The 18,191-nt window shown below is 29.8% G+C and overlaps 3 protein-coding genes across 3 annotated transcripts; 2 read left to right on the top strand and 1 right to left on the bottom strand.

Moving 5' to 3' along the window:
- Positions 1–852: 852 nt before the first annotated feature.
- LOC126675544 (beta-carotene hydroxylase 2, chloroplastic-like) lies at positions 853–2,706 on the bottom strand. Its single transcript, XM_050370200.2, has 7 exons — positions 2,215–2,706; positions 2,051–2,110; positions 1,891–1,962; positions 1,565–1,699; positions 1,260–1,385; positions 1,123–1,179; positions 853–1,022 (listed from the first exon to the last, which is right to left on the bottom strand). Exons 1-7 carry the CDS (start codon positions 2,581–2,583, stop codon positions 951–953), a joined length of 891 nt encoding a protein of 296 aa, XP_050226157.1. The 5' UTR covers positions 2,584–2,706; the 3' UTR covers positions 853–950.
- A 5,820-nt stretch (positions 2,707–8,526) lies between these two features.
- On the top strand, positions 8,527–10,882 carry LOC126671357 (probable polygalacturonase). The gene is made up of 5 exons (XM_050365128.2): positions 8,527–9,103; positions 9,413–9,533; positions 9,640–9,814; positions 9,903–9,973; positions 10,109–10,882. The coding sequence occupies exons 1-5, from the start codon at positions 8,771–8,773 to the stop codon at positions 10,795–10,797; spliced, it is 1,389 nt and encodes a 462-aa protein (XP_050221085.1). The 5' UTR covers positions 8,527–8,770; the 3' UTR covers positions 10,798–10,882.
- A 3,337-nt stretch (positions 10,883–14,219) lies between these two features.
- LOC130014654 (probable polygalacturonase) lies at positions 14,220–16,942 on the top strand. Its single transcript, XM_050365126.2, has 5 exons — positions 14,220–14,567; positions 15,510–15,630; positions 15,717–15,891; positions 15,979–16,049; positions 16,182–16,942. The coding sequence occupies exons 1-5, from the start codon at positions 14,235–14,237 to the stop codon at positions 16,871–16,873; spliced, it is 1,392 nt and encodes a 463-aa protein (XP_050221083.2). The 5' UTR covers positions 14,220–14,234; the 3' UTR covers positions 16,874–16,942.
- The last annotated feature ends 1,249 nt before the right edge of the window (positions 16,943–18,191 follow it).

Below are 18,191 nucleotides of genomic sequence, written 5' to 3'. Positions count from 1 at the left end.
ATAGCTAGTTTAAGACATGTTTTTCAAGCTAGCCATTCTTAGAGATTTTTATTCTGATCTCACCTATTTTTTTGTTTGGGTATCGATCTTTCTATATGATTCGAACTAGTCCTAATTTAAATTTCAGTCTTATACTTTGACTTGAGTTAGTCTTTGTTCGGACCATAATTTTATTTTATCTTAAGCTAATTTTTACTTGTTCTTCTGTGTTTTTTGTTATGTTATATTGATCGAAGTTAATTTATTGGATTCCAAATTAGAGTTTAGAATTATTTGGAAGTTAGGCATATGACATGAATGGTTATCAGATATTTCTACCTATCATAGTATCATATTATACTACTCCTGCATATAGTTAGATGTCTCTATTCTCAATTCCTTTAACATTTTTCATATTATTATATAATGTATTCTTTTCCCACTAGGCTTCAATTAGCACTTGATATTCAACATCTTCCAGGTCAGCAACAGTAGCAACGTTTTAATATTTTTTGCATTGTTGAAGATGATTGTTTGATTGATTTAATAAATTAATTATTTGATATGATATCAGAACTTTAATAAACCAAAAAGCCTAAAGTTAAATATTTTATAATTCTCATGTGCTTAATTAAAATGCATAATGTACCATAAGAAGACGCAAAAGATAAATGAACATTTGTTTCACACCTAAATTCAATAGATATTTTACATCAAAAATGATAATAACATCACTAAACTCTCTATCACCGTTATTTTTATTTTATGAATTAGTTATTTGACATATTTTCCAAGTAAATAAAATAAAAAGTTGACAACTCCTTATCCAACTTTGATATTCAATCTGGCCTTTGATAATATAAACACAAAAAATTAACATAAGAAACTCTATTTTCATTGATAGTCAATCTATTTTGTTTTTCTACACTTCAACAAACTATTCAAAAATTTGATTGTATCATAATCTACCATTAACTGTATAATTTTTTTCTCCGATCAATCTCTTTTTCCAATTCTTCTAAGCCTCCAACTTCTTCAAGTTCCTGCACCACACAATTTAATGTCCCATGTTATCTAGAAATACATAGAATTACAAGCATACCCTTAAATTTAAATAAAGCAAAGCGTTTAAAAATAGCTTACCTTTGGTCCCATAAACAACCCATATGGTACCCCCTCAAATTTATCCGTGTGGTGAAGCTAAAAAAAATTAAATATCAACGGTTAGATTCTATTTTCTGTTAGAGTAAAGGACGATCGTGCGGTTGTAAAAAGTTTACCTGGTGGGCAGCAGCGACCTTTCTAAAATAAGGCACGTTGGCAATGGGACCCACTGGGAATCTCCTGTGAACAAGACCATCGTGGACAAACATGTAGGCCATACCAAACACTGTAATGCCAAGTCCCTGCATCCCAACAAGTCAAGAATTAGACCAGGGGTATATTTGCCACATTTAAAAAAAATCGTAATCAGCAGTAATCTGTATTAATTAATCTAGTATAATAACTAATCCCACGTAATGATCCGTTAATCAAGGAATAAAACAAATTAAATCACATCGAAAAAGATACGACAGAGACTTACAGCACCAAAACAAAGACCAGGAAAAATGCCTTTGTTAAAGAAACCGTAATACAGAAGTCCGATGGCTGGTACTGCATTTGTTATTGCAAATACATCGTTCAGCTCGAACGGACCCTCTCGTGCTCGATGGTGAGACTGTGCAACCAAATTTCAAAATCAAGAAAACTTATCAGAAATCCATTTCAGTGAGGACAAAGGTCGAGCATGTATCAATGAATTATAACTCAAATGATATTATCGCTAGGCAGCAAACTGTTAAGTCGCAGGTTCAATTCCTCCTATAAGCACTCTCCTATCGAACATGTATATCGGATTATATATTATACCTCGTGCATATGCCATAAGGAAGCATGCCAGAGAGCTTTATGAGCCCATCTTGCCCAAAATTCCATACCCACCTGATGAAACGAACAATTTCCAGTTCAATTCAATTGAAGATATTTGATGTAGAATTTTAGAGAGCAGTAAGAGACTGTAATTACTTACAGCAGCACCAACTGACAGTAAAAATGTACCTAACATTTCAACTAAAGGAACTTCTCCGCCCTACAGAGATCAAAAGAAATTGAATTTTAATAAAACAAACACTAATCAACTAGCTATAATTCAAATAATATAAACGTTGAGCAGTATCTGTCGGATAAAAGTACCTCCATTTGCCAGTAAAATCTGTAGTAACAAGCCATAACAGCCATAGAAGTAATACCAAAGCTAGACATAACAGCAGCAATCAAATAAGTAAACCTCTCCGATTTCTTTCTAGCTAATCTTTCAGCAACACGAGGATTCACGATCTGGTAGCTTGCTTTCTCATTCTCTTCAATTCCAACGCTCTGTTTCGAATCTTCAAGAACAAAACATACAAAATTCGTCGCTTTCCTCGTACCACGACCAAGAAACAAGCTCCGGTGATATTGACGGAAGAGCAGTGAAGTGGACACAGGATTTGGACGAAGATTGGAGGCTCTGATATAACACAGAGGCTTTAAGACGGGCGCGGCGGAGAGTCCAGCCGCCATAGGAAGAGCAGTTGATTAAGATTGAGAGGAGAAAAGGAGAGGTGTAGCCTAGCTAAATGGGATTTAGTGGCTACCCTCAGGGAAGAGAATTTGGTAAGGGTGGTTTAAGATGTTGTTTTGCTGGGGAATTGGACCTTTGGTTTAAATGCACCGAGTCCACATCTTTTGCATGTGGGGCTAGTGGTATAAAATACTACTGTTAATTACTCCACTTTCCTAAAATTTGGATTTAATCATTTAACTCATAAAATCTAATTTATCAATAATTTTTAATACTTTTATCTTTTGGCACAATTTTATTTCTAGTTTTTAATCAACAATATTTTTCTTTTTACTATTTTTCACATTGTCAATGGTAAATACTGATCAAATGAACTATTTTAGGTATATAAATGGATTTAATTTCTAGTCCCATTGGCATGGTGATTTAAATTAAAAGTATGCTAACCCACTTTTCTTAACTCACCTGACGTGGTAATAAAAGAGTGAATGTATTTAAAATTGTTCTTTTGAGATATATACTTTTAAAGGAGAATTGGACGAATAAATACCACCACGTAAAGTGGGTTAAAGAAGTTGGTACAAAATAGTGGGTTAAATAGTATTTTTCTTAAATTAATGGTAAATGTTCATCAATTTTTTTGCATTGTCAACGGTTAAACGTTGATCACATGGATTAAATTGTTCTTTTTTTTCTTCTATTCTATGAGAATTAGGGATTTCATTTTTAGTATAATGGCGATTTGAATTCAAGACTTTTCGTTCTTAGGGGGACGCTCTATCAAATCCTTTTTAAATTAATTAATCTAATCCGTTTTATCGAACGAGCTGTATCTCAAATAGTATAAGCGTTGGACAGCAAACTGGATTCATTTCGTCCCATAAACGCTCCCTCCTTCCTAATATAAAAAAAATTCTAATTCGATTTAACCAATTTGCCGAAAATCTATCAAATTTTTAAAAATTAATTTAATTGCATCTACGTGGTAATTGAATCTCTAATTTTAGAAAATATTGAAATAAAAAAAACTGTCAATTAGGATGCTATACGATATATTGAATTGATTTTAAAAAATTAGATAGATTTTCGACAAATTGAACAAATCTAAATAAATTTACGACATTAAAAAGGCTTGATAAGTCTCCAAAAAGTTTAAAAAGTTTGATTTTTTTGGTACAATTAAACTAATTTTTAATATTTTAAGAATTTAATATAGCGAAATTTTTATTTTTTTTATTTTCTATTGTAAAGGAGTACATATTTTATTAAAGAATTTCTATTCATAAACATTACAAATTACATAATTTAGAGTTCAATAGTTATTAATTAAGATTGAACCGATTGAACTCAGTAAAATTATAAATCACACATAAAAGTGGTTTGATCTTTAAATTTTTGGCTTAATACATAGTTTGACCCCTGAACTTGTACCATTTTACCCATCTAACCTCTAAACTTAACGTCTCACCTATCGAACCTCTGAACTTGTTAAATAATCCGATTTGACCTCTGAACTTGATAAATATGTAAATATTGAACCCTTCGTGTCCACCTGTCACTTGAAATATTCTAGAAAAAATTGTGTACGGAGGGGTTTAATGTTTACGAATTTATCAAGTTCGGGGGTCAAATCGGGTTATTTAACAAGTTCAGGGGTTCGATAGGTGAAACGTTAAGTTTGGGGGTTAGATGGGTAAAAGAGTACAAGTTCAGGGGTCAAACTATGTATTAAGCCTTAAATTTTTTGTTTTGTTGACAAAATCTTCAGTTGGATTTGAAAAACATTGTTTAGAAGTGGAGAGTGATATGTGGACAAGAATAGAACGGGCAGCTGTCAGACTGGTACAGTGGAAAACGTGAGACAGTAGGGCCGCCGCTTGTTAACGGAGGAGACGACAACGAATCGCGTTTCTTCTATTCTCAAATTTGACCCGCTTCTTTGTATTTTAGTTTCAACGTTAATAGCTCCCTTATTGCGCCACGTATCCTCCAGTATTATCACTTGCCTATCAAAAACCTTTTAAGAGGTTCTGGCTGCCACTTGGATTCTTCTGATTGGTTTATTATTGACACCTGGCAACTTAAAAGGGCCACCGAGTAACTCGTCGTAGTGGGTTGGGTCAAAAGAATGCTGGGCCCATTATCTGGCCGAAAGAGAAAAGGATAAACGTCTTTGGTAATTCATAGATGGATAATCTGAAGAAAAAAGGTATGAAATATAAATAAATAAACTCTTAAAATTCCCTTCCAAAAAAACTCTTAAAATTTAAAATGGTTAATAATTGTACCCGTTATGAAGCATCAAGCATGGAGCATAAAGGGAACAATTGCCCCCTTAATTTAAAAGAAATGCTAATAAAACTAAATATAGTTAGCTCTGATTTATACTTGTTATATAAAAAATAGGCTAATTTTCTGAAAACCCCCCCACCTTTTAGCCCCAATTCGTTTGCACCCTCACGTTGTAAAATCGTCAATTTTACCCAAATTATGACCTTTCAATATCAATTGCACCCTCAATAATTATAATTCGCACCTTTTAGTTTCAATTACACCCTCAAGCATCAAATTGATCTTTTTCTCAATACTTTAAATTTTAATAAAAATCTTAAATAGTCCTCAATGTTATAATCAAAACAAAAAAACCATCTTCTCTAAAATTTCAAAAATCAATAATAATTTTTTATTAAACAAAATCAATTAAAAAGGGCTTCTCAAGACTAGAGCTGCTAATAATTTAGTCTTGCATCAAATACCCATTTGAAAATTGTTGGGCAGGTGATTGAAAGCAGCCATTAGAGTACAAAAAGGTCTGATCTTGATCTTGAAAATTAGAAAAAGAAGAAGAAAAATAAAGATAATCGTTGTTGTTAGAATAAGAAGTAGACGGAAGAGGAGGTAAAGAAGAAGCACTTTCATAAAAGGTTCAAGTGCTTCCATTAATGCACTATAAAAATCCATTGTAGCTGCCATTTTTTTACCTTCAAAGAGCTACAAATATTCTGTCAAACTAAATTAACAAAAAACAACTGAAAACAAAATCAAACCCTAGTTAAAAGAACAGGTTTTTGATTCAAAAGACTAAATCTTTAAAAAACAGAGATCAAAGAGGTATTGAAATAGAAAATGTCTGTTGATTCAAGATCTGATCTTAAGGAAATCCAAAAAATAACCCTGCAAGCTGATCGATTTAACTGTTAATAAAATTCTATAAATCAGAAAATTAAAATAATGAAAAAACCTCAGAGGAAGTCGATCTTCCTCAGTGAAAGACAACTGGTTCGTCTTCCTCGAGACATACCCGGAGCGGGTTCGCCATGCTCCGTGTTCGTCTCGAGGAAGACGAGCGAGTTTCATTTATTTATTTATTTTTAAAAAATTAAAATTAATTTTAAATTTAAGTTTTTTAATTTTTTTAATTATTTAATGATATATTTCTTAACGGGTCGGATGGCGGCGGCGAAGTTCTTCAAATATCGGAATATTATTAATTAAAAAAATTGTTTATATTAAATAAAAAATTATTATTAAATTTTATAATTTTTAAAAGGAGGAGTTTTATTGTTTTAAATATAACGTTAAGCCCTATTTAAAATGTATGCTAAAATATAAAGCATTAATTTGAGCTTTTTTCAAGTGAAAATAGATTAATTTGATGCTTGAGGGTGCAATTGAAACCAAAAGGTCATAATGTGGGTAAAATTGACGATTTTACAAGGTGAGGGTGCAAACGAATTGGGGGTAAAAGGTGAGGGTTTTTTCGAAGGATAAGCCTAAAAAATATTACGCGCTTATCTTTTAAATTTTAATAAATTATAACTTTTATATATTATAATAGTTGTATGAAATTATTATATTTTATCTTTTTTAATTTTAATTTAATTTCTAATTATGTCTGATATATGAATTTCAACACTTTTACATTATTTTAAGAGAATATCACTTTTGTTTAGCTAGTCTATTTTATAGATAAAAGAAGTTAGATGTGTTTCTTTCATCAATTTTATTGTGGGGAATGAATAATTGTCTTGATATAAAAGTTGCAAACCTGAAACAATTCTAAGTGTTAAAAAATTGACTAATGTGTAAATTTTTTGGAACTCCGTATCGAACTGAATTAAAAAAAATTAAATTAGACCAATTGAATATATAAAATATAAATAATTAAACAAATCAAATTTATCAATATACCATACATGAAAGTTATACTATACATGAAAGTTAAGAGTCAAATGATGTTAAGAGTCAAACCACATAAGCTGAATGAGGTATACCAAATTAATAATCTCCTGGGCTAAGATTAGATGTAAAACTAGTCAAATTAAACAGAAAGTAAAATAAAATCAACAAAACAAACTACATAATAATAATTATGCCTCTACTAAGCAATAACGCCTAATAAGTTAAATTAAGTCGAAAAATAATAGATTTAGTTCTTTTATTTATTAAAAGTTACACTTCAATTCTTAAATTTATTTGTTAATAATTTAATTATTTTAAAAAATAATTAATTTAGTATTATGACAACTTATTGATATACAGTCGACCCTCTAATAATTAATAGACATGGTGAATTAAAATTTTATTAATTATTAAAATTATTAATTTATTGAATATCTTATATGAGTAAAATTGAAATTGATTCTCTGAAATTGTATTAATTATTAGAAATATTAATTTATTAAGTATTAATTATTAGAGGGTCTATTATAGTACTGAATATATAAATTCTATTACTATGGCATAATAAAATAATTACTATAGAAAATGAATGCGATATTGACTTTAAAAATTAAATATTATAAATTTAAAAGGAACTAAAATAATTTTAGCAGATAATGGGCTTTAATTATTTCTCCATGCATTTTTATATTTTAAAAGCGATAGTAAAAGTCTAAATTGCAGTAAAGATAGAAGTGTAAAAGATAATGCGTCGACCCTCTAATAATTAATATATATGATGAATTAAAATTTTATTAATTATTAGAATTATTAATTTATTAAATATTTTATAAAACATAATATTGAATTTGATTTTTTGAATTTATTAAGTATTAATTAATAGAGAGTGTATTGTAGTATATAACTACTAATTAGGACAAACACATAAGAAAAAAGATACAAGTAAGAATATAAATTTGTTTCTCATGAATTAAAGTTTCACAATGAGTTTTTCTTTTTCTATTACAATCCTTTATACTTCAATATAATAAATTTTTATCAATGCAGCCCTTATCAGGGGCGGAACCAGCCCTATTTGATGAAATGACGACCGCCTCCGCAAACTTTTCAAAAATAACAAATTAGTACATCATGTTTTTTTTTAAATATAGTCATCAAATTTATACTTTTATATAATTGTCATCTCTAATTTTTTGTTAATATCTTCAAAAAAAATAACTTTTATAAATTCTTTATGTATAATTTTACTTCTCTTAGGATATAGTTATAATTTTTACGAATTTTTTTTCCCACCCCCCCATTTCAAATTTTCTAGTTCCGCCTCTAGCCTTTATTGGTGTAAATATTTTTTTAAAAATGTATTACAAACTTGGAATGCTCACAAGAAATATTTTACTTAAGATATAGTAAGTTAGTTCAACATTAATTATTTAATTGGTCGGAAAGAGTCAAAGCAACGCTTGACTAGTTTTACTAGTTACATGATTTTTAATTTAGTTTGATTTTTGATTCGGTAAACTAAAACCGAATTGATTTGTAAGGTTCAAATTGGAACCAAACTGATAAAAAGCTCTAACTTTTTTTAGTCAACAGGATTCTATTTTATCTGGAATGAAGAATAGAACGTGAAATTCTCAGGTCAATTATATTTTTACCATCCATAAAATGAGTGGACTAAAATTTTCAAGTTGGGCCACTTGTGTATACAGAAGCAGATCTGGGTCCAATAGTCTACTACAAATATAGAAACCAGTCCAGAATTATCAACTAAATCAAAAATGATAATGTACTAAATAAATATAACTACCAAAACAAAAAATGATGTGTAGTACTTCCTTTATTTGCTTCATCATTTACCTTTAATAATTGCATAACGCACCTGGCTTATTTCATACCTTAATTTCACTGAGATTCTTTTCCAATTATACCTCAATAATACTAGCCAAACTACATTCAATATATATTCCAGATTAATCATATTCATTTAGATTACTTTTTGTTACAATGGATTTGTGTTTCAGTTCAGGCAGAGTTTGTATCATTCTCTTTTCTTATCTTTTGATATGTTCTTATGCTAGAAGTACTAAAACTATACATTATCCTGCGAGAGATTGTCGAAAACACAGCGCGGTTTTGACGGATTTTGGGGGCGTCGGAGATGGCAAAACGTCGAACACAAAGGCATTCAAATCAGCAATAGCTAATCTCAGCGTATATGCACCACAAGGTGGTGCACAACTTATTGTGCCTGCAGGAAAATGGCTAACTGGGAGTTTTAATCTCACTAGCCATTTCACTCTTTTTCTCCATAAGGATGCTGTTCTTCTTGCTTCTCAGGTTCCAAATTCTTTCTACGTTTACTGCAAAGATTATTTTTCAATTGGTTCCGTTTCGTATTTCATAATCTCTATTGCTAATATGCTAGTCTAATTGCCAGATTAATTTGATATTTTCATATGTAAATGTAATGCGCTTGCGTGATGGATCTACATAGAGCGTGTAGTGTGCAATTGCGCTTCTTATAATTTTAAATTTCAAATAATAACTTAAGACTTAATTATAAATAAAAATATAATAAAACATATATGATTTTATATTTTTGTCCGTTATGAAAAAATTCCTGAATTCGTCAGTGTGATTGTATAGGATGAGGCAGAGTGGCCAATTATACCTCCATTGCCTTCATATGGGCAAGGAAGAGATGCAGCTGGTGGAAGATTCAGCAGTCTCATTTTCGGTACAAATCTTAAGGATGTAGTAATTACAGGTAATTAAATATTTCCCCTTAATTCTACAGAATTTAAGCCTAATTTAATGAATTTAGTGTTGTGGGGTCATATTATATATGTGACATAACTTATTTGTAAAATTAGGTAACAATGGCACAATTGATGGGCAAGGTGCAAGCTGGTGGGAAAAATTCCACAAAGGCAAATTAAATCTGACTCGACCCTATCTCATTGAGCTCTTGTACTCTCATAAGATCCAAATATCAAATCTTACTTTAATCAACTCTCCTTCATGGAATGTTCATCCCACATATTGCAGGTTTGCCCATTTTATGTACTAATAACCAAAATTCCATGCTTAGCCATTCATTTTTATAGTAATGTTCTTCATTTGAAAATTTGTATAGTGATGTGTTGATCCAAGGGCTTACTATTCTTGCACCTATTGATTCCCCCAACACAGATGGGATTAATCCAGGTTCGAGTCATTCGTCCTGTTTATAACATATTCTCGTAAAAAATAATCCCCGGTTGTTTTCTGTTTCAGTGTTTTTCGTTTAAGCGTTTCTATTTCCATACAACATATGATAAGATAACCATTTTTGTTGTGTAGACTCGTGTATGAATACCAGAATCGAAGATTGTTTCATAGTATCAGGGGACGACTGCATTGCAGTCAAAAGCGGGTGGGATCAATATGGAATCAAATTCGGAATGCCGACAAAGCATCTGGTGATAAGAAGATTAACTTGCATCTCCCCTGACAGTGCAACAATTGCCCTCGGAAGCGAAATGTCAGGCGGAATCCAGGACGTTAGAGCTGAAGACATCACAGCAATCAACACTCAATCGGGTGTCAGAATTAAAACCGCAATTGGACGAGGAGGTTACGTGAAGGACATTTTCGTTAGAAGAATGAATTTCAAGACAATGAAGTACGTTTTCTGGATGACCGGGTCATATGGATCACATCCAGGTACCGGTTATGATCCGAATGCATTGCCGAATATTACCGGAATAAATTACCATGACATTGTAGCTGAAAATGTGACCTACTCGGCGAGACTCGACGGGATAAAAAACGACCCGTTTACGGGAATTTGCATTTCGAATGTAAGTATAACATTGACCGAGAAACCAAAGGAACTGCAATGGAACTGCACAGACATACAGGGAGTAACGAGCAATGTTAGTCCTAAGCCTTGCAGTTTGTTGCCTGCCAAAAGCATTACGTGTCCTTATCCGCAAGATGTTTTGCCTATTGATAATGTTAAGATGAAGATTTGCTCTGCTCCAGGCTAACTATGACTAGCTAGCTTATTGATTTCTTGATGATTGTAAAACTCAACAAGTGAAAATAAAATAAAAAGCTTTTGCATTATCCAAATTTAGCTATTTGTGGATATTTATTATAATTAGGCCGCATTGCGCGCGTGATTTTGATAATTTTAATATCTTTAATAGTAATTGTGATTCACGTTATGTTATTTAGATTTTTTTAGTCATATTTAATATAATAGATAAATTAGTTGATACAAGATCGAAATTTAAATTAAACTCATTACATTGTATAACCATAATAATCAAAATTTTAATAAGATTAAATTTTAATTTATTTTATTTTATTTCAAAAAATTCATATTTTATAAAATATAAATATTAATGTTACAGTTAAAATTTGAAATCCATAATCAAATAATTTTTATTAACAAAATGTTATTTTTAATATATATATATATATATATATATATATATATATATATATATATATATATATATATATATATTATTTTCAATTGATATTTCATTTGAAATTAAATCATATATATGATTTATTAGTTTAAATATTTCATTTATATTATATTAATTGTTTTTTAAAAAACTCTTCATATTTAATTAGCTTACAAATATTATTAATAATTTAAAACTCTTCGTATTTTATAACCATGTATGTTAAAAAAATATTAGTCTTAAATTTATTTATTAAATTACATTGAAATTTGAAATTTTATTTATTTCATTATTTATAAATATATTGATATATCACCTCATTTGATTGCATAATCTCTAAACATCAACAAAAACTCTTCAAATTTTATAACCACATTTTAAAAAAAAATCTATATAAACTTAATTTTAATTAATAAATTTAATTTTAAATGTTTTCGTATATTATAATATATAAATAGTAGTAATTTAATAAAAAATATTAATTGCATAATTCAAATTTTAAAATTTTAATAATTACTTAATTAAAATTAGACTTAAAATGCACAAAAAATCACCAACTTTTGCGTGTTTTTAGTATTTAACATAATCTTTTAATTCTGGCATAACATGAACTTTCCAAATTTTTTGCAACTAAAACCACGTGTCTGTGTCCTTTGAGAAATTATATTATTTCACATCCAAAACGGTGCCGGTGATTTTAATTGTAAAATTTTGAAAGTTCATGTACATTTTTGCCAAAATTAAAAAATTTATGTTAAATACCAAAAACACGCGAAAGTTGGTGATTTTTTGGTGCATTTAAGTCTTATAATTAATAATAAAAAATAGTAAATTAAAAATTATTTTAAAATAAAAAAATAGGAGATATGTCATATAAATAAATTAAAAAGACATTTGATGAAAAACAATTGTCATCCATAAATCAATTTAATGCAAAAAGGGTTAAATCAAAAAGAACACATATTATCCTCCACCCTGAATTGTTTTGATGAACCTCATAAGAATTTGATTACCATTAAAATCATATAATTATAATAATATGTTCATGTCTAAAAATATTTATATTTTAATGGCATTCAATTCTTCTTTCTTTAATGTTTTAGCAAGTGAAACCACATATGACATCCACATAAATTGAATATAACATCAACAACTATATATATATGGATTAAGCAATATCATAAATATAGATGATGCTTACTCCAAACGTGCTTCATTATGAATGGTCAAATACTCTTTTATTATGGGAAACAATGATAACTAGAATAACCTAGCTTTTGGTCAGACCGGAAATATAACAAATGCAACACCCAGCCCTAGGAATTTAGTTGTGGCCGAACTTCCTCCCTCACACACACCACTCAATTCCAATCTAGAATCGAACTAAGTACGTTCTAATTACTCGAGAACGCCTTGCTGCGCACTGATCTGAAGCTGAATTCCACATCTGGATCACGAAAAAACGAGTCAATGACTCAGAACGGTACTTCTGAGTACCCATAATCTTTCTTTATCACTTTTCACTCTATTTTAATCATAAATGTTGAATTGTATTTATTAGGGTGCATGATTAGTTTATTTGACTGTTTTTGCCACAAAACTTTTATAACTTTTATAACTGTCAATTTGAATATTCTTGGCATGATTTCCATACAAACTGATTAGAAACATGTTATTAGGCTGTTTTAATACGTTTATATCCATTTTCTGTTAGATTTCGATGCTTAGAACGTGTGTTAAAACATTTTATGCCTTTCTTGTCATGAATGTATTCTTGCTCAGACTGCCATGATCTCTCATCAACAACATGTTCTTTAGCTGATTTAGGATGTTTTATCAACTGTATATTGATTTTAGTAGAAGCCAATATGTTTTTTTGTTCGTTTTTTACGTGTCTTTTGTAGTATTTTTTTATGAAATTCCGAGTCAAACGACCAACCGCCGCCCTCCCTGAAACTTGACTTATAAAATTCAATAAGTTTGAACTTTTTGTATTTTATAACTTCTAAAGCTTAATATTAATGAATAGAATAATAAATAACTTTAAAATTTAAAGTCGCCACTTGGCAAGTTGTAGTCAATTATCTTGTCAAATATGTTGCTTAATTTGGAGCTCAAGTTTTTAAATATATTATTGATTAAATTTTACAAAATTAAAATTAACTATTCATTAAAACTTTTCAAATCATAACCATTAGACTTTTAAAATTCAGTAAATTTTAAATTTTTATATTTCATAATTTTTCAATATTAATATTATTAGTCAAATAATAATTCAATTATTTTTGGATAAGTTAATAAATCATTTTTTAGGTAAAAAATTGTCATTTAGAAATTTATAGTCAATATACTTATCAAAATATGCTTAATGCATAATTTGGAGCTCAAAATTATCAACGAGTTTCGGTCAATGGGTGTGTATGAGATTAGTTTGATAATTGGTGGATTTTTATCTAAAAATCCCTTAATCTTTTTAGGTTCAAAATTGAACAAAACTGAAAATTTGAAATTTTTTAGTCAACAACAATTCTATTTTATCTGAAAGAGTAATGTTATATAACCCAACACTTTTAACCCATCTTTTTATACCGCCTGACGTGTCAATCCAATAGTGAATTGATTAAATTCTATTTGTTGAGATATACACTTTTGGGTGGGGATTAGACGAATGAAACTTTGCTATCTGAAATGAAGAATAGAACGTGAAATTCTCATGTCAATTAAATTTGTACCATCCCATTAAATGACTGGACTAAAATTTTCAAGCTAGGCTACTTGTGTATACAGAAGCAGGTCTGGGCCCATATAGTCTAAATAAAAAATGATAATGTACTAAATAAATATAACTACCAAAACAAAAAATGATGTGTAATTGTATAAAGCACCTTGCTTATTTCATATCTTAATTCATTGAGATTCTTTTCCACTTATACCTTAATAATACTAGCCAAACTACATTCAATATATATTTCAGATTAATCATTTTCATTTACATTACTTTTTGTACAATGGATTTGTGTTTCAGTTCAGGCAGAGTTTGTATCCTTCTCTTTTCTTATCTTTTGTTATGTTATTGTGTTAGAAGTTCTGAAACTATAAATTTTACTGCGAGAAACTGTCGAAAACACAGCGCGGTTTTAACGGATTTTGGAAAGGTCGGAGATGGAAGAACGTCGAACACAAAGGCATTCAAATCAGCAATAGCCAATCTCAGCGTATATGCACCACATGGAGGAGCAATGCTTATTGTGCCTGAAGGAAAATGGTTAACTGGGAGTTTTAATCTTACTAGCCATTTCACCCTTTTTCTTCATAAGAATGCTGTTCTTCTTGCTTCTCAGGTTTCAAATTCTTTCTATCACATTATCTTGCAAAGCTATATTTTTCAATTCGTCCCGTTTCAAATTTTATAATCCCTATTGCTAATCTAATTGCTACGTAAAGTTGATATTTTCATATGTAAATGTAATACACTTATACGATGGACCTACACATGTCCGGCCTTGGCCTATTCCTAGGGCCACAAATATTAGAGGGCCCCATATTAGAAAGATAAATATTATATTAATTTTCTTAATGTTTTATTAATTTTTTGTGTGATAGATGTAATTTTAACTTTAAAATTTAATTAGATATTCTAGTAATTAATTAGAAAATAAATTTTAAAGGGCCCCTTTTTAGTTGTAGTTTATTAATTAAACTCTTTAGTAATAACTAGTAATACAAATGAAAATAATATATAATTTTATATTTTTTAATCGTTTAGGGCGTAATCTATCTATTTATCTATCAAATAGGAAAAAGAGAAAATTACACTGAATATAAATTTTTTTTTAAATATATTTTTTATAAAGAAATGTTATGAAAATCTACTAACAACTTACCGAACATATATTTATTAAAAATCTATCAACGATCTACTAAAAAAATATCAAAAATTTACCTAGAGTATACCTTTATAAAACAAAGTGAAAAGAACGTGTTTTGTGAAAAGAATTAAAAAGAGCTTATTTTTATAAATAAATTTACGAATAGATATTTTTATAAAAAAAAAATTAAAAATTTCGCATAGGGCCTCAGTTCATCTAAGACCGGCCCTGAACCTACATAGAGCGTGTAGAGAGCAATTGTGTATCTTATAAATTTGAATTTCAAATAATAACATTATTACACACTTATTTATAAAAAAATTCGTAAAATACCCATTGACCAAAATTTCTCCGTTATAACATTATTTTTCTCCGTTATGAAAAATTTCTGAATTCGTCGGTGTGATTGTATAGGATGAGGCGGAGTGGCCAATTATACCTCCATTGCCTTCATACGGGCAAGGAAGAGATGCAGCTGGTGGAAGATTTAGCAGTCTCATTTTCGGTACAAATCTTAAGGATGTAATAATTACAGGTAATTAAATATTTTCCCTTTATTGTATAGTAGAATTTAAGCCTAAATGATGAATTTATTGTAGTGGGTTCATATTATAAAATTAGGTAACAATGGCGCAATTAATGGGCAAGGTTCAATCTGGTGGGAGAAGTTCCGCAAGGGTGAACTGAATCTGACTCGACCATATCTCATTGAGCTCCTGTACTCTCATAAGATCCAAATATCAAATCTTACTTTAATTAACTCTCCTTCATGGAATGTTCATCCCACATATTGCAGGTTTGCCCACTTTTATGTACTAATAATCAAAATTACATGCTTAGCCATTTGTTTTGTATAATGTTCTTCATTTGAAAATTTGTGTAGTGATGTGTTGATCCAAAGGCTTACTATTTTTGCACCAGTTGATTCCCCCAACACAGACGGGATTAATCCAGGTTCGAGTCATACGTCCTATTTATTACGTATTCTCGTAAAAGACATCCTTTCGATTGTTATGTTTCAACGTTTTTTGTTTCAGCGTTTTCATTTTGTGCAACATATGATAAGGTTCCATCTTTGATATGTAGATTCGTGTACGAATACTAGAATCGAAGATTGTTTCATTCAATCAGGGGACGACTGCATTGCAGTTAAAAGCGAGTGGGATCAATATGGAATCAAATTCGGAATGCCGACAAAGCATCTGGTGATAAGAAGATTAACTTGTATCTACCCTGACAGTGCAACAATTGCTCTCGGAAGCGAAATGTCAGGCGGAATCCAGGATGTCAGAGCCGAAGACATCACAGCAATCAACACTCAATCAGGTGTCAGAATTAAAACCGCGATTGGACGAGGAGGTTACGTGAAGGACATATTTGTCAGAAGAATGAATTTCAAGACAATGAAGTACGTTTTCTGGATGACCGGGTCATATGGATCACATCCAGGTACCGGTTATGATCCAGCTGCATTGCCGAATATTACCGGAATAAATTACCAGGACATTGTAGCTGAAAATGTGACCTACGCAGCGAGACTCGAGGGGATAAAAAACGACCCGTTTACGGGAATTTGCATTTCGAATGTAAGTATAACATTGACCGAGAAACAAAAGGAACTGCAATGGAATTGCACAGACATACAGGGAGTAACGAGCAATGTTAGTCCTGAGCCTTGCAGTTTGTTGCCAGCCAAAAACATTACGTGTCCTTATCCGCAAGATCTATTGCCGATTGATAATGTTAAGATGAAGAATTGCTCTGCTAACTATAACTAGCTAGCTTATTGATTTTTTGAAGATTGTAAAACTATACAAGTAAAAATAAAATAAATAGTTTTTGCATTATCCAAATTAGCATCGAGTTACATTTTTCTCGGATTATAATTTCTAATTCTATTATCAAATTTAGATTCTCATATTACAATTTGGTATTTTTTTGTAAGATTGATCTTGTTCAGATAGACAGAACAGTGCTCCATTTTATGATGTGCTTCCCCTAAAAAAAATATATGTATATATAGTTTAGTTTGGCAAAATAATTGTTATTAGCATGAGCAGTGGAGGGGGAGAGAAGAATAGATTTTGCACAAAGATTATGACAACATTTTATTATTCCTTATTTATCCCCATTAATTATTGATTTTGTTAAAAAGCTTATGAGTGTTTATCTCATGTATTGATTGTTACATGTCATATTTACAATAAGACAATGAACATTTGCGATAGGAATTTTTTTAATTATTATTTAAATTTTTAATTATTAATTTTTCTAAAATGGCCAACACATTATTAGTTTGTTGCATGAATGACATGATACAACGGTTATGTAAAATAATCTTTTAAAACTTATGCGGTGACGATAAACAATTAGTAGAATATGTATTGAAGATTTTGATTAGTTATATCACGCACAAGAATTTAGCACCTCTATATAAAATTTTATTCAATTTGGATAGGTTTTTAAGAAGATAAGTAAATAAACCATTTATACGGTCACATAAAGCTTCAAAATCACAACTAATACTCCCTCCGTCCTAAATTGATAGACAGTTTAGGACAAACACAAGTCTTAAAAAATTGTACTTATCAAGATAAAATGAGTAAATTTATAAACAAATACCACACTTATCCTCATTTATTATAGTAGTAATTTTGTCTTTTAGCATATTTTGTGTTATTTTCAATGCATTCAACTATAATTAATGAGGGTATATATGACAATTAAACATTCAAGCAATAAATTACTGCCTATAATTTGGGATAAAAAAATGCAAATAATGCCTATCAATTTGGGACGGAGGGAGTAATAAATCAACTTCAATATAAATTGAATCTTATTTAATGTATTTAAAAATTGCTAAAGAGATAAAATTAGAAGTTCAATGTAAATTAGCGCGAAAAATAAGATAATATAAATTTCTTAGATGCAACATATAAAAAGGAGATACATCCCTTCTTAAATGTGACGGTGGCTTTATTTCTAAATTTAAAACATTTTTTCTTAATTTTTCCTGTATTTTAGTATCAATTTAAATTTTATCATATCATTTTTCATCTTTTAAATTATTATATGGAATATTTTAATAATAATTTC

Source organism: Mercurialis annua, linkage group LG3 (assembly GCF_937616625.2).
Source record: "Mercurialis annua linkage group LG3, ddMerAnnu1.2, whole genome shotgun sequence".
In the NCBI taxonomy this organism is placed as follows: domain Eukaryota; kingdom Viridiplantae; phylum Streptophyta; class Magnoliopsida; order Malpighiales; family Euphorbiaceae; genus Mercurialis; species Mercurialis annua.
Note: the sequence above shows the minus strand (reverse complement) of the source record. Positions and strands in the feature narration are given on the sequence as shown.

What these genes read in the sequence shown, in the direction of transcription:
- LOC130014654 (XM_050365126.2), top strand. Translation starts at nt 14,235, where the DNA reads ATGGATTTGTGTTTCAGTTCAGGCAGAGTTTGTATCCTTCTCTTTTCT. An exon ending in TAAGGATGTAATAATTACAG is followed by an intron (nt 15,631 to 15,716) that starts GTAATTAAATAT and finishes TTATAAAATTAG; the next exon opens with GTAACAATGGCGCAATTAAT. An exon ending in CACAGACGGGATTAATCCAG is followed by an intron (nt 16,050 to 16,181) that starts GTTCGAGTCATA and finishes TTTGATATGTAG; the next exon opens with ATTCGTGTACGAATACTAGA.
- LOC126675544 (XM_050370200.2), bottom strand. Translation starts at nt 2,583, where the DNA reads ATGGCGGCTGGACTCTCCGCCGCGCCCGTCTTAAAGCCTCTGTGTTAT. An exon ending in TACTGTCAGTTGGTGCTGCT is followed by an intron (nt 1,963 to 2,050) that starts GTAAGTAATTAC and finishes TCGTTTCATCAG; the next exon opens with GTGGGTATGGAATTTTGGGC. An exon ending in CCTTATGGCATATGCACGAG is followed by an intron (nt 1,700 to 1,890) that starts GTATAATATATA and finishes TTGGTTGCACAG; the next exon opens with TCTCACCATCGAGCACGAGA.
- LOC126671357 (XM_050365128.2), top strand. Translation starts at nt 8,771, where the DNA reads ATGGATTTGTGTTTCAGTTCAGGCAGAGTTTGTATCATTCTCTTTTCT. An exon ending in TAAGGATGTAGTAATTACAG is followed by an intron (nt 9,534 to 9,639) that starts GTAATTAAATAT and finishes TTGTAAAATTAG; the next exon opens with GTAACAATGGCACAATTGAT. An exon ending in CACAGATGGGATTAATCCAG is followed by an intron (nt 9,974 to 10,108) that starts GTTCGAGTCATT and finishes TTTGTTGTGTAG; the next exon opens with ACTCGTGTATGAATACCAGA.